Genomic DNA, 16981 nt, shown 5'->3' with positions numbered 1-16981 from the left:
AAAGAACATGTGAAACCCTAGGTCATTTGAACATGTCTATTTATATATGGGTAGAAATTGTAATAAAAATTTTGACGGGTAATATTTACAATAAGTTTAATTAATAGGATTTACATATAAAAAGTTATCGAATAGTTAATAATCAGCCGAATTGAATATACATTTAGTTAAATTCTATTCGTTTCTAAGCCGAATACTGAAAAATATTCATTTAGTATTAAATTAACTATCGGATCGAATATGACCGAATATCTGGACGAATATTAACCAAACTGTTTATTAAATGTTTGGTTCACTTCCACCCCTAGCTGCTGAGCTTTGATTCCTCTCTAGGGTTTTTTGTGTTCCCTCGGGTTTTGTTTTGATGCTGGGTTTTTTTTATCAGGGGTCCACTTGGGCGTTCGTTGGAGAAGGACACCCGTCGGATTTGTACAGCGAATTCTGATCGTTGGATGATTTCGGGCTGGAAGTTGGGCCGGGCTGAGGTTTCATTCCCAGCCCACTGTAGCTGCGAAACCAGAATGGCCCGTAATTTATGCACATGGACGGTGTTGAATTTATGGTACACATAGCCGGTGTCGAATTTATAATAGACTATACGGTACAGGCAATAATCTAAAACTTGGATCTCAAAATTTGAAATTTTATATTTTGAAAACTTGTAGCATTTGATGCAGTATAATATCCACAGACATCTAATGATAACTACACTACTCTTCTTTACACAGCAAAAGAGATAAGAATAAACGACACATTTTTCTCTCTCGTAGTATAGAAGAAATAGTGTAGTTATCACTGGAACCAAAAATTCTGGTGATATTGAATTTTAACTCCTGGGTCAAGAAGCCAATAACCATGATCATAAGCATGGTTACTATGCTAAAACAGACGAGCTTAATTTACATGCAGCCAGCTTTGATAAAGGGCTGCACAGAGAAGCTTGAACTTCAGAGTAAAGATAAGATTAACAGCTGAAAAAATGAGATCAAGTTCCAACCAAATCCATCACTAGGTTTTTCCTTCGCACATAATGGAAAACGTTTTAAAAATCTTCTTGAGACAATCAACCCCTCTGGCAAGAAGCAAAAACAAGATGAATAAAAAGTCACAGGCTCTTGAAATCTTCATACACATCAGAGCTGATCCGGGGGAATAATAGATGGATGCATTTTGACCAAGAAAAGGTACTGGATTTTTCCTATCAACTCAATGGCTTATTCGTGGTCTCGCAACAAATGAAACCAAAATTCCTTATACAAATGAGCATCCAACCAGTAACATCAAATTTATTGTGTAAATATCAGCATTGCGCTTCTCAATCACAACCAACTGTATCACTTCTGCTAAGAAGTAGCAGAGAAGCTGAACTGAACACCAGTCTTTGCTCGGTCTTGCTCGGATTTTTTCAGAATGTGACAGTAGTTTATCTGAAATCAAAACCCCAAAGGTCAGTGAAAAGAGTCTTTTCCGGGAATTTAACCACGAGGGCTAGTCATGGATTGGCCCCCTGGTATTATCGCACAATTGCAGATAAACTCCCTGTAGATTGTTGCAGATTTAATATTTTGACTCTTTTACCCTCAGGAGGTCAATTTGTCAAACAATAAAAATGTCTTTCTCTAGGGTAAAAGAGTCAAAAAAATTCACTTATGGAGTGTATTTGCAACAGTAGAACTACAGGAGGTCTATCCGCAATTTGGCGATAGTACAGGGGGTCCATCAGCAATTAACCCCATAATCATAGGTTTGAAGGGAGAAAGCACAAACCTCCATCCTGAACAACTTCGTAGGGACAATCATCCCAATACCTATTGAGCTCCGAGCTGTGCTCCAAAGATTCTGGAGGGAAAAGCTATTGATCTCACCCTCTGTTATTTTAGCTAGATTACCAGCAGTTGCAAAAACATGACCATGAATTCCTGTTTTCCTTAGAATCTCAAGTGGTAAATCAAAAGAGAGGTCAGCAAATGCGGTAATTGCAATATCACCACCAAGAACGTCCAGTTCAGGAGAGGATTGGGAGTCAGGATCATCAGAGGTTCTTGGAATTAACCTTCTCAAATCAGTTGGCCCTAATCCTCGAGTTCTGAACCCTAACAAGGAGGTGGGACCCCCCAAAGTGCAGACTGGAGAAGTACTACCACCGATGTGGAATCGATCTGGAAGAGGAGAGGGTAAAGTACGGAATCCACTTCCCCAAGGCATAATAGCACCTGCAGCAACTCCAAAGTTGAGCGCGCTGTTCAAGAAGCCCAAGGGTAGAGCTGCGCGGAGATCAAACTCCTGTTACAAGTAGAAGAGAGAGTTTATGAAGTTAAGAAATTCTTATATAAGTAGAGTTTACCGAATTCTGTGGAATTAATGGCATACGAGTAAGCAGGCCAGAATATTAACATATGATTGAACAATTTTTCGTCTCAAATACACTAGATAAAATAAATCCAAGGAAAAGCTAAACTATTAAAACAAAATTCTCATGATGACTTTCTCGAACACTGAACACTGTCATCGTTCATTTTACATTTGCCTTGTCTGCTCTTTGTTGTCCTTGTATTCTAGCAAGATGCTTATGGGTGGCCTCCTTTTGCTCAAACCTAATTACTGACTACAAATTGGACTTTTTCATGTCAAAATTAACACTGATCTTAAGATTTATGAGTCCAATTAACTAAAAAAACTATAGAAAATATCATACTTCCATGGTCAAATAACCAGTGCCACTGATTAGGTATATCATTGACTATACTGGGGGTAAATAACCATTGGTTTCGTACTAGTTTGCATAGATTCTCAAAGAAACTATGTAGAGAGAGTCTGAACCGTTCTTTTCCATAGCCTCATCGCATTAACTCTTCTGCTTAAAGCATGTCTGTCAACTTACATTGCTGGGTTCACAAGAAACCCTTGTTTTGACTCCCAAAGAAAGCCTAACTAAGTACAAGCTCAAGATTATCAAACTAATTAACAATCTCCAATCTGATTATGAATAAAGAAATTTCAACCATCCAGGGATAATCTGTCATCATCCCATGCTCTCATCGTAAAAAATAATGGCTACTTAATGACTTTTTGATAGCAAAATCACAAAACCACTTAAAGATTGAAAATTTCAAGTCACTGGTGAAATACAGCTAGCAATAGTATATACCTTAGGGAGCCATGTGTAACATTATCGCATAAACACACAAGAGAAATAATGATTCTCCAATGTGCAATCAAAATCAAAACAAAGTAAAAGCATGAGTGAGACATCAAAAAGGAAGACCAAACAGTGCATTCTCATGCATACTTTAATAGAAGCAACCTAAACTTTAAAATTGATACCAAACTAAGCCTCCGTATGATAGTGAATAACAGCTAGAACTATAAGAGCCAAAGTTATAAGCAAGAGCCTGTGTTCTTAGATTTATAACTACAAATGCACATGATATACTCAGAAGGATCTAGCTTAGATTCAAATTTTCTTTGCAATCTGCACAGCTCACAGTTGCAGCTATACACTGAGCACAAGCAAAATGGCTTTTCTGACCTCAACTGACTAGGACAAAAACATTTTGTATGACTGAATAATTATTAGAGTTTGCAAATATTAAACTTTTAAATGTGAAGCAGGGGGGAGGTATGGCAACAGAATGACAGTTTCATAATTAAAAAGAAAGCAAGAGTTTAACCTGTCGTATGAACCTCAAGGCCTTACTATCTGGTCCAAGCCCACTAACTTGCGTTGAAGTTAGGAAGGCATATCCCTTTGTCGGCCTCATCTGTGAATCTCTGCGATCAAGTTTGTAAGTATACTTTATTGAGGAGAGAAGACTATGCCCTAATTGCCTCCTTGTAGACTTGGATGCCATGCGTAGTGGATCAGTTAAATGCCGCCATGTAAGACTGTACGCCAAATCATGGTTCCTAGTTGAGAGTAAACCAAAAGAAACACCTAAGAGGTGTTCTTTATATGATGAGAACTTCAACCAGTCTTGAGAAAGTAATGATACTCGAGCTGATAAAGGAGTTGGTATTGCCTTGAATCTGGGCAAGGAAACCCCAGCACTTACTTCTGTTGTCTGGTCCCAGCCATACGATCCAGATAGGTCCCAAATGTCAGCATAGCCAAAAGGGTTTTTCAACTTGAGAGATCCTTCTAACGACCAAGTTTTGGCCTGCCAAAAAAGTTGTTCCAAAGGTTATAAACTGTACAGAAGTAAACATTTACTAAATGGCATCTAATGGGAACGTACATGAATTGTTCTCATAGAACATTCTGTCGGAAAATTATATGCTTTGATTGTCATCTAATAAGTGGCTTATCAGAACTATTTAGCTATGATAAGGCAGAACGATAAACGAAAGATCAGACGAGAGAAGTCACCAATCACCATCTTTTCGTGATTTTAAAACATGATAATCAGCAAATACAAGAATCAATTAGCGTTTACAGATGATATTCATATTTAGCTACATCATAAAAGAAACGTTACATGATGTGGTAATATATTTAGACAACAATAATGAAAACCTTGTTAAAAATTGATCAGTCTGCATACATGGAATATATGTATATGTACACGGGCACACAGCGGAATACAGGTCCGCACGAGCAAGCTGTGTTATACAAGGTGTCCTAATAGTTTCTACATTAGGCGTACATCAGCAAAATATGCCCTCAATGACTTGCGCCTCCCTTCCTACCTCTGTCCCTCCCTTAAGGTGTTCTAACAATTACTTTATCAGGAGTATAACAAAGCTGTGCCCTGAATGGCCTTAGTGTCCCTCCCTCCCTCAAGGTGCTATACCAAATATTACATTAGGTGTGCATCAGCTAAATATCCAGGAATGACCTCAGCCTCCCTCTCCCCTTCCTCTTTGTCTGTGTAGTGAATGTCTGCATGCACACAAAAGCGTACACAATAAAAGAATAGCTAGCGACAAAATAAGTTCTGGCAATTACGATATCAGCAAAATCTGCACTGATGTCAATACATAAGGTAATTTGACAATTACTTCATCAGGCATTTATCTGTCAATATGACCTCTTCTCTGCCATCAGTTATGCCTGAACGATATTCTATGAATAACCTTAGATTCCCTTGTTGTGTACGAGTTATTTGAGCATGCAGGCAAAAATGTGTGCATGTGTGTAGGAATGCAGGGACTTCTGAAAGTAATATCCAAGATGCTATAAAATATGGTTCATCACGTACATGTCAGCAAATATGCCCTCCATAATATCAGATTCTAAGAAACAAATCACTCCATAGAATCAACATTGTGAGGCTGTGAGCAAGTAAATAAATCTAACTGAACAAGTTAACCCGATTACTGGTTCAAACCTGGTAAATTGGGCCTGAAATACACTTGCAACTTCAATGGTAGATTAGTTTCTACTCAAAACATCATTGTGGGATCAAAATTGTCTATCTTAACTAGTTGTGTATAGGGCACATCCAATTAAGTTAGATAACTTTGGTTTGCATGTTTATTCCGTCAAATTCACCCTACGGGAGAGGGTTTTAATTTTTATATGGATTCATGGTTTCCAATGGACGCAAGAGTCATTGCTAATTACCCTTTCTAAAGAAAGAAACCATCAATTAAGAGTCAAATAAATTTCATCAAAATAAAAGTAAATTCATAAGGCAAGAAAGCACCATAATTTTATTTAAAAAAAGATCATATACTTGGCTTAACCGGGGGCAGGGGCATACTGCCGTACAAATTCTCATATAAAAACTTAGACTAGGGATGTGACAATTGAATTTGGATTCAGGTGCGCCTTAGAGATGTGAAGTGGAATTTGGATTCTGAGCCCTGTTTAGTAACATGAATAAATTTAGAAATTGGCCCAGTTTAATGACGTAGAGGTTAATTTTGGAATTTTGCCCCATTTAACAACTTGGAGGTCAATTTTGAAATTTAGCCGAGTTTAGCGACATAGAGGTCAATTTTGGAATTCTGCCCAGTTTAACGACGCTAAGGTCAGTTTTGAGACCTTGCCCAGTTTAACGACGTGGAGATCAAATTTGGTCTCGGTTCCAGTTTAGTGGCATAGAGGTCAAATTTGGTTTGGCACAGTTAGAGAGTTGGCGGTCAATTTGGAATTTAGTCCAGTTTAACGACATAGAGGTCAAATTTTGATTTGTTCCAGTTTAACAACGTAGAGGTCAAATTTAAAATTTAGTCTAGTTTAATTTAATGACGTAGATGACAAGTTTGATATTTTCCAATCTAACGACATGGAGGTTAAATTTGGTATTTTCCTTGAATTGTGCATTCTGACTAGTTTAACTATTTAGGAGGTATACACAATTGAACCTTCTGATTTTGATTGTGTACATTTTTTTACACAAATATGTTGCATTTCTTTTGCACTGGATTTTATTTTCTAGTATTTTCTTTCTGAGCAAATTTTAATCTAGTTTAGGGGCGTAGAGGTCTGTCGATTTTTGGTGACTTTCGTATTTTCTTGAATTTATCTGTGTTTTTAACATTTTGAGGGATCAATCCGCAATTCATGGAAGTTTATAGACGAACGCGCAATTTTTGCAATTTCTAAATTTTACAGGAGGTGGAAATGCAATTTCTGTATTTTAGGGACTAAAACACAATTTCTGCAATTTCTGAACTTTTCAGGGGGGCACAGTGCAATTTCTAACTGGATTGCAAAACTAGACTGAAATGTAATTTTTGCAGTTTTCCAGGGTATAAACTGCAAATTTTGGACTGTTTTGCAGTTTCTTAGCTTAAATGCAATTTCTGTAATTTTCCAAAGAGTAAACTGTAAATTCTGGATTGTTTTGCAGTTTCTGGATTTGTCAGGGACGAAACAGCAATTGTTGTAGTTTTACTAAGGTGCAAACTACAAATTTACAGAGATTTGGAGGGGGCTTTTATAAAGTTCCCAAAATCCAGAGGCCTGTTTGTAATTTACAAAATTTGCATATGAGATCGATTGTGATAACTGGGATTTTTCTATAAAGACTTATCTACAATCATTTGGGACTGTTATGATTTTTTTTACAACAAATTTGAGCTAATGCTAGCCATGGCAGTTCCTTTACAAAGGGGTGGTTTTAGTGTATTCTAAGAATTCAATTTTAAACACTCAACATGTAGAGCCTCTTTGAGATCCCCATCAAATTATAATTCTTTTCTCATTCAAATTCTTAGAAAGCTCTATAAATTAACAGTATGGCTATAGGCTTGGAGTATTGAGAATCAACATCACCTTGGAGCTAAGCGGATTTGCTCAATAGAGACTTGTAAGGAGTTGACGAGATTGCCACCCAAAGGTATACATAATTTCACTTATCAACTATCAGGCCGTAATAACACGAATCCCTTTAATTCATAGTTTTTTCCATCTCTTTTTTTTTCTTTTTGCATGAATCCAATTTACTTCGTTAATATTTTCAGAGCAATTCGGTGTTGATCATGCGCTCCAAAAAACCCGTTTTCTTTAATTCATAATTTTCTTGTTCTGTACCAATTATCATGTTAATACCTTCGGAGCGATTCGATGTGGTTATTCACATAAAAAGGAGTACTCTATTCTTAATCTTTTTTTTATTTTTTTTACAAAGTAGAATCAAATAATATTTTTGCACTCTTTGCAATTTGTATCTAAAAATAATCATCAAAATTCCAAATCGAAGACAATAATGAACATGGTGAGTATAGGGACTCTGAATGATTGCCGAGATTCGGATTGGGGAGTGCAGGGACTCTAAAAAAGTACAAAGACTCTATAGATGAGTGCAAAGACTCAAATTAAAGGGGAGTACAGGGATTCCAAAAGAGTGCAAAGACTCTGAGGAGTACAGGGACTCCAGAAGAATGCAGAGACCCTGAAGTGCAGGACAGGGACTCCATATCTATTTGTTATTTATCTTGATTAATCAGCAGTAAGGGAGACTCAAATTAAAGGGGAGTACAGGGATTCCAAAAGAGTGCAAAGACTCTGAGGAGTACAGGGACTCCAGAAGAATGCAGAGACCCTGAAGTGCAGGACAGGGACTCCATATCTATTTGTTATTTATCTTGATTAATCAGCAGTAAGGGATACCTAGGCTAGCTAAGAGAGGAGGCTGAGAATTTTTCTTGGCCTTTTTTTTTTGTAACCAGCAGAGGGAGAACGAAGGTCGCTGGTGATTTTTTTTCTCTTTGATGAGATCAAATCCAAACTTATATACTTTGTCTCTTTGATTTTATCTTCTTGATGCTCTGTTCTATCACCCATCCCTTTAATTGTTAAGCGGTGGTTTGGATCCAAACCCTCCGCTTCAACTTCTTTTCCTTTTAAATTGAATTTGAAACAAGATGACCACCAATCACTTGCTTGCTTAATGCTTGTTAGTGAGAGATAAAATATTAACAGCAAATTCCAATTCGAGTGTCATCCATCTTTGCCAAGGCCTTTTTTTATAATGATATGATAAGCTTTGATAGAATTCGCAGTCCTTTTATTTACTTTTTTGATGGGAGTTAACCACAATAGCTTATATTTGGTTTCACTTGAATTTATCACGCGTATTATTAAATGTTATTAACTCTCACCGAATATCCTAATTTGATTTAAATTCTTTATTTTCACGGCCTCGGCTCTCTTTATTCTGCTAAAGACAGATTTTTCATTCACCTTACAAATTTTACTATAGAGTTCAAAGCTCATGGTGATTGGGCATAAGTCAAGTTGTAATACTCCTCTGTATTTTTTTTTGGAAAAAATTAGCTTGAACAATCATTATATAGCAGAAATCCTAATCAGACACCTCACCCATCAACATTCAATCTCCAACGCCCTTTCCTTATATTACAATGTAAAGGCTAAATTTAATCATATCTTTCACTAAATCAGTGACCTTGTCAAGTAAAACAGTGGTGTGCTTTCCACAATGATCACATCTGACTATTCATTTTAGGTATCAATATTTAATCATAATCACTATGCAGGATATATCAATTCCTTAATCCTTATCACGATTGCATGTTCTTTTTCGTCCAGTAAGATACCCGAGTCATGACTGGTGCTACTCTTGATTTAACCAAAGATCCTAATACGAAAACCCAAAGTGGCAGTCCTTATCAACCCACACATCCTACTCAAGTCGAGCATTTCAAATGCACTTCATAACAGTCACGGTCTCTATGGGTGTGAGTGAGTTTCGCTAATTTCCAACTCATCCACTAAAATATCTGATTCTAACGTGAGCAAGTCAGACATACATTGCAACCAAACAAAACAAAATTGTAAATGAAGAATGGAGATCACAGAGAGCATTAAAATACCTAGGCTAGCTAAGAGAGGAGGCTGAGAATTTTTCTTGGCCTTTTTTTTTTGTAACCAGCAGAGGGAGAACGAAGGTCGCTGGTGATTTTTTTTCTCTTTGATGAGATCAAATCCAAACTTATATACTTTGTCTCTTTGATTTTATCTTCTTGATGCTCTGTTCTATCACCCATCCCTTTAATTGTTAAGCGGTGGTTTGGATCCAAACCCTCCGCTTCAACTTCTTTTCCTTTTAAATTGAATTTGAAACAAGATGACCACCAATCACTTGCTTGCTTAATGCTTGTTAGTGAGAGATAAAATATTAACAGCAAATTCCAATTCGAGTGTCATCCATCTTTGCCAAGGCCTTTTTTTATAATGATATGATAAGCTTTGATAGAATTCGCAGTCCTTTTATTTACTTTTTTGATGGGAGTTAACCACAATAGCTTATATTTGGTTTCACTTGAATTTATCACGCGTATTATTAAATGTTATTAACTCTCACCGAATATCCTAATTTGATTTAAATTCTTTATTTTCACGGCCTCGGCTCTCTTTATTCTGCTAAAGACAGATTTTTCATTCACCTTACAAATTTTACTATAGAGTTCAAAGCTCATGGTGATTGGGCATAAGTCAAGTTGTAATACTCCTCTGTATTTTTTTTTGGAAAAAATTAGCTTGAACAATCATTATATAGCAGAAATCCTAATCAGACACCTCACCCATCAACATTCAATCTCCAACGCCCTTTCCTTATATTACAATGTAAAGGCTAAATTTAATCATATCTTTCACTAAATCAGTGACCTTGTCAAGTAAAACAGTGGTGTGCTTTCCACAATGATCACATCTGACTATTCATTTTAGGTATCAATATTTAATCATAATCACTATGCAGGATATATCAATTCCTTAATCCTTATCACGATTGCATGTTCTTTTTCGTCCAGTAAGATACCCGAGTCATGACTGGTGCTACTCTTGATTTAACCAAAGATCCTAATACGAAAACCCAAAGTGGCAGTCCTTATCAACCCACACATCCTACTCAAGTCGAGCATTTCAAATGCACTTCATAACAGTCACGGTCTCTATGGGTGTGAGTGAGTTTCGCTAATTTCCAACTCATCCACTAAAATATCTGATTCTAACGTGAGCAAGTCAGACATACATTGCAACCAAACAAAACAAAATTGTAAATGAAGAATCCCAACGTCTATCCAACTAAAATCTAATCAAAACCCTCACCTCAGGCTTCGAGAAGACCCCAATATCCCCCGTGAGCGGGTTCTTCGGCTCCAGAACCTCGATCACCACATTCGCCGTCCCCGGGAGCTCCTGCGGCCCGGCGTCGAGCGTAATCGACACCGAATCAAACACATCCAACCTCTGCAGCCTCACATTGGCGACGCTCGCAGCCCTCAGCAGCTCCTGCATCGTCTCCGCCGACCTGAACGCTTCGAGGACCTCGGCCTCGATCAGGGACTCATCGGTCCTGTTGTTGCCCTTGATGATCACGTCGTGGACTCGGATCCGGACTGGCCCGCTGCTGAGGCGGCGGAATAGGGTTTGGAGCTTCTCGCGCTGGGACGAGGGGGTTTCGTCCTCGTCCTCCTCTTCTTCGTCGAGGTCGTCGTCGTCGTCGTAGTCGAGCTCATCGTCGCCGTTTTCTTCGGGATCTTGCTCTTCTTCTTCTTCTGGGGGTTTTTCGGGGTTAGGGTTAGGGTTTTGTTCTTCGGAGGTCGCCATGAGAGAGACGGAGAGAGAGAGAGAAGCTTTACAGGGGACTGATGAGGGCTGTTTTGGGGAACGGGCTCTTTTTGGTTTTAGGAACAATCAGATTGAACCGGGTACGGTTCAGGGGCCAGGACGCGGCTCATATGAATGGGCCGAATGTCAATATATTAGTTAACTTTGGGCCGTCAATGGGCCGGGATGCGCGTACAGATAGGTTGATCATTTACACCTTTATCAGCTGGCTAAATCACCAGATGGCTAAAGTTCACTCAAAATACTACAAACTTTACCAGTTTTGCCGTATATACGTAAATGCATTTTGTGGAGAAAAATACTATAAGTTACTATAATTTTTACACGTTGGAACCGTCGGTCTTGCAAACGTGAAAATTTTTACTTGAATGTTTCTCTATGACACGATTTTAGAGCTTTTTAACTATTAGAATTTGTTAAATTTGATATTAATCAACCAAAAATATTATTCAAACTTATCTTAACTCTACTTTAAAATAGACTTCGGATATGTCTAATGATAAATTTAATAAAAATATTAATTGTCGGAAAGTTATAAAAGTCAGAGAATGTTGGTGACATATGGGAATATTGGAGTGAAAAAGTTCATGTTTGCATGATCGATAGTACTAATATTATGAACATGTGGTTTTTTCCCGCCACAAAATATAGCTTATGGTATATTAAGTGACGGAGCGGGAAAACTTTACGGTATTTAAGTGCGATTTAACCATACCATATTTGTATTTTTCATACGCCTCTCTTATCAATTTGATTTTTTTTCTAGTTTTGACGTTTTTTTTTTTTTTGAGCCAAACATGTAATTAGACCAATAACTTAGCCACAAGCTCGGGAAGCATCTTTCCTCCCAGTAGTTTTTTGACTCCCAATCTTTCTCTTCGCTATATTTTGATATATTTTGAAGTAATATCATGTCATTCCCTTCTTTTGTCCCATAATTTTATATCCAAGAGTCGACTTTCTTGCATTATAAGGTGTGCTTCAATGCCCCAAATTTATATTTTCAATATGCTCTAGCCCCCCAACTTTCAAACATGTGCTGCAGCCCCACCTTTTTGAAAAAATTATTAAAAGCCCCTCTCCCCAAGTTCCTATGCAAACTTTATACACAATCCCCATTTTACCCTCCCCTACACACCCCTCCTCCTCCTCCGTTCCCCCTCTGCCTCCGCCCCGCCTCCCTCCCCTCCCGCTAACACCTCCCTACGCTCCCCCCCCCGCCTCCCCCCTACAGCTCCCTCCTCCTCCTCACCGCCTCCCTCCCACGCTGCACCTCCCTCGCCTCCCCCCCCCGTCTCCTCCCCGATGCACTCCTGTCTCCCTCCCCCGATGCACCTCCTTCCTCCTCCTCCGGTCCTCCTTTGCCCCTTCCCCGCTCCGTCGCCAGCGCGTCCCGAGAAACTTCGCGTGGGCACATTAATGTTAACTCTTTTTCTGTAACATGTTAACTCTTTTCTGTAACATGTTAACTCTTTTCTATTAACTGTTAACTTTTTTCTGTAACATGTTAGTTGTTAGAGTTAACATGTTAGCTGTAAGAGTTAACATGTTAGTTGTAAGAATTAACATGTTATCTGTAAGGGTTAACATGTTACAGAAAAAAGTTAACATTTTACAGAAAAAAGTTAACATGTTACAGAAAAGAGTTAACATTTTACAGAAAAGAGTTAACATGTTACCGAAAAGAGTTAACATGTTACAGAAAAGAGTTAACATTTTTCAGAAAAGAGTTAACATCCACTGACATAAGAAAGATGAGGGTAAATTCGGGATTTAAATCAGCTGATATGTCTAATCATGAGCTGGCATGTCTATTAATCAAGTGCTGAAATGAGCTGGAATCATGATGGAGGGGCTTGGCCATATTTTTTTCAAAAAGGAGGGGCTAAAGAACATTAAAAAAAATAGGAGGATAATATTAATAGTAAGAGCAGAGACTAAGCAATTCTCCTTTGTTATTCCCGCAGCCAGTGATATCTATTTTAATATAACAGATTATAGATTTTAAGAGAAATCAAATTAGTTTTGTTCACAGGTAGTTCAACACCATAGATGGTTTCTGTAACCTTATCATTATGTTGATAGAATAATAACGCAACTATAGAGCTATTTTCTTCGATAGAATAATAGCTATTTTCTGAAGAAATAATCTTTGGAATTATCCCCCATAAAGAACTTCAATTTTTCAGCTAGCATTTCTGCTTTTACTTTTTCGTTCTTTTTCTGTACAAATCCGAAACAAAGTAAACACCATCAAAACTCCTACTGAGGCTGGATAAAAAGTCCTAAATTCTGTTCAAAAATGGAAAATTAAATTAGTCTATCCGTCTGAGCTCCGTAAGTCGATGCGTTCTACTGGGCTCAAACTTGCGTAAGTCGATGCGTTCTACTGGGCTCAAACTTGCGTCACGGCCCATGGGTGGGTTTAAAAATTTAAGAAACTTTGAATTGGGCAGGGGCCGCGCGTGCGCGTACCCCCACAGCAACAAATTATGACGTCCACTCTCCCACTTGGGGAGATGGTAGTCCAGCGCTCCCACAAAGTGCAATGTGGGCCACTGAACCAGGCCTGGGCCTTCTTGATCACCCATGGACCCCGTCCAGGTAAGTATGGTCTAATGCCGCACCCGCTCGCTATCTTGTAGCCACCCCCCACTCTCTTCGTCTGCTCAGCTTGTCGATGTGGGACTAAACCTCTGCAAGTTCCAACTTCCGCAACTCCGTTTGACGACCTCGACGAAGAAGAGGAGGACGAGGACGAAACCCCCTCGTCCCAGCGCGAGAAGCTCCAAACCCTATTCCGCCGCCTCAGCAGCGGGCCAGTCCGGATCCGAGTCCACGACGTGATCATCAAGGGCAACAACAGGACCGATGAGTCCCTGATCGAGGCCGAGGTCCTCGAAGCGTTCAGGTCGGCGGGGACGATGCAGGAGCTGCTGAGGGCTGCGAGCGTCGCCAATGTGAGGTTGCAGAGGTTGGATGTGTTTGATTCGGTGTCGATTACGCTCGACGCTGGGCCGCCGGAGCTCCCGGGGACGGCGAACGTGGTGATCGAGGTTCTGGAGCCGAAGAACCCGCTCACGGGGGATATTGGGGTCTTCTCGAAGGCCTGAGGTGAGGGTTTTGATTAGATTTTAGTTGGATAGGCGTTGGGATTCTTCATTTACAATTTTGTTTTGTTTGGTTGAAATGCTCGAGTTGAGTAGGATGCGTGGGTTGATGAGGACTGCCACTTTGGGTTTTCGTATTAGGATCTTTGGTTAAATCAAGAGCAGCACCAGTCATGACTTGGGTATCTTACTGGACGAAAAAAGAGCATGCAATCATGATAAGGATTAAGGAATTGATAAATCCTGCATAGAGATTATGATTAAATTTTGATACCCTGGAATGAATAGTCAGATGTGATCCTTGTGGAAAGCACGCCACTGTTTTACTTGACAAGGTCACTAATTTAGTGAAAGATATGATTAAATTCAGCCTTTACATTGTAATATAAGGAAAGGGCATTGGAGATTGAATGTTGATGGGTGAGGTGTCTGATTAGGATTTCTGCTTTATAATGATTGTTCAAGCTAATTTAAAAAAAAAAAAATACAGAGGAGCTTTACAACTTGACTTATGCCCAATCACCGTGCGCTTTGAGCTCTATAGTAAAATTTGTAAGGTGAATGAAAAGTCTGTCTTTAGCGGAATAAAGAGAGCCGAGGCCATGAAAATAAAGAATTTAAATCAAATTAGGATACTCGGTGAGAGTTAATAATATTTAATAACACACGTGATAAATTCAAGTGAAACCAAATATAAGCTATTGTGGTTAACTCCCATCAAAAAATTAAATAAAAGGACTATGTGAATGCTATCAAAGCTTATCATATCATTATAAAAAAAGGCCTTGGCAAAGATGGATGACACTCGAATTGGAATTTTCTGTTAATATTTTATCTCTCACTAACAAGCATTAAGCAAGCAAATGATTGGTGGTCACCTTGTTTCAAATTCAATTTAAAAGGAAAAGAAGTTGAAGCGGAGGGTTTGGATCCTCCCCGTATGTCAACACCAAAACGCGGAGGTCCTCCCCGTGTGTCAGCAACAAAACGCTGGAGTCGGATCTGCGTTACAACACCAAAACGCGGAGGTCCTCCCCGCGTGTCAACATCAAAACGCCGGAGTCGAACCTGCGTTGCAACATCAAAACATGGGGGTCAGACCTGCGTTTTTTGTGTTTGACTGGTTCAAACATAACCTATACGGTTTTATCTCCACTTAATGGGGTCGGTTACACCCCATTATGGAGAGATTTTAGGAGGGATTGCACCCCTTAAACTCTTGAACAGTTTTAAAATTGTTTCTCACGATTTGGGGACGGTTACACCCCACTGAGGAGTGATTTAAGGGGTAGTTACACCCCTTAATCTTTTATAAATAACTAAAAATCAATTCAGTTTAGGGGTTGGAACTTCTTGGCTCGGATTGATCCTCTTTTGAGCAGCGAAGAGGAGATCTTTGGCTTGGCAGCGAGGGGGAGATCGACGTTCATCCTCAGCAACGATCGACCACCGGAGCTTTCTTCTAGCCTTGGCTTATTAACCGATCTTCGGTTCAAATCAACTCTTTCACAGAGTTATTGGCTTATTAACCGATCTTCGGTTCAAATCAACTCTTTCACAGAGTTATTCTAAACTCGTTCAGAGTTCTAAAACTTGCTTTGCAAGTTCTCCACAGTGTCAAACCGTGAGGAGAAGACATCGTTCCAGTGAATCAAGACGTTCGGATCGTCAACGAAGAGCAAATTCGACGCGAGCATTCGAAGGAGGCACTTCATCGCCACCGTGAAGAACCCAGTTTTAAACAAAGGGGAGAATCCAGATCATTCTTTTTTGTAATCGGAATCCAATTGTAATTAAGATTAAAGGAATACAAATATATTTTCTTTCGTTTCTTTCATTACAAATTTTCCCACGAACAATGACGATCCTATATCATTCGAATATGACAACTCAATGTGAGATTGAGCAAAGAATTTGAAGTGAAGGATCTGGATCGGGTTCGATACTTTCTTGGGATAGAGATAACTCATGGAGCGGAGGGGATTGTTCTCTCCCAGAGGAAGTATGCACTGGATCTTCTTGCAGAGATAAGGATGTTAGCGTGCAAACCTATTACTACACCGATCGATCAGAGGTTTAAGCTGAGTGTTGAGGCAGGAGAACCAGTTGATCGTGAGAGATATCAGAGGCTAGTTGGCAGGTTGATCTACCTGAGTCACACACGTCCAGACATCTCATTTGCTGTGAGCGTGGTGAGCCGCTACATGCATGACACGAGGAAGGGTCATATGGACGTAGTATACCTGATCCTGAAGTATCTGAAGGGTGCCCATGTCAAAGGGCTACTATTCAAGAGGAGTGGTCATGTGAACATTGAGGGCTACTGTGACTCAGATTGGGCTAGCTGCGGAGATGATAGGAGGTCTACCTCAGGATATTGCATATTTGTAGGAGGCAACTTGGTCTCCTGGAAAAGCAAGAAGCAATTTGTGGTGGCAAGATCAACAACTGAAGCGGAGTACAGAGCCATGGCCTTGAGGGTTGCGGAGTTGATGTGGCTGAAAAGCATGTTGGTAGAGCTGAAGCTAGATCAAGGGGCCAATATTATGAACATGTGGTATTTTCCCGCCACAAAATATAGCTTATGGTATATTAAGTGACAGAGTGGGAAAACTTTACCGTATTTAAGTGCAATTTAACCATACCATATTTGTGTTTTTTTTACACCTCTCTTATCAGTTTGATTTTTTTTTTCTTATTTTCATGATTTTTTTTAGCCAAACATGTAATTAGACCAATAACTTCACCACAAACTCGGGAAGCATCTTTCCTCCCAGCAGTTTTTGACTCCCAATCTTTCTCTTCGCTATGTTTTGAAGTAATATCACGT

At 39.2% G+C, this 16981-nt stretch overlaps 2 protein-coding genes across 2 annotated transcripts; one reads left to right on the top strand and one right to left on the bottom strand.

Moving 5' to 3' along the window:
- Positions 981-11074, bottom strand: LOC109819641 (SAM50-like protein SPAC17C9.06). The gene is made up of 4 exons (XM_020385428.1): positions 10520-11074; positions 3672-4157; positions 1768-2283; positions 981-1427 (listed from the first exon to the last, which is right to left on the bottom strand). The coding sequence occupies exons 1-4, from the start codon at positions 11018-11020 to the stop codon at positions 1344-1346; spliced, it is 1587 nt and encodes a 528-aa protein (XP_020241017.1). The 5' UTR covers positions 11021-11074; the 3' UTR covers positions 981-1343.
- LOC109821901 (uncharacterized mitochondrial protein AtMg00810-like) lies at positions 16185-16751 on the top strand. The gene has a single exon (XM_020388058.1). It carries the CDS (start codon positions 16185-16187, stop codon positions 16749-16751), a length of 567 nt encoding a protein of 188 aa, XP_020243647.1.

Source organism: Asparagus officinalis, chromosome 8 (assembly GCF_001876935.1).
Source record: "Asparagus officinalis chromosome 8, Aspof.V1, whole genome shotgun sequence".
NCBI classification, from domain to species: Eukaryota; Viridiplantae; Streptophyta; class Magnoliopsida; order Asparagales; family Asparagaceae; genus Asparagus; species Asparagus officinalis.
This window is presented reverse-complemented; position numbering and strand designations above follow the sequence as displayed.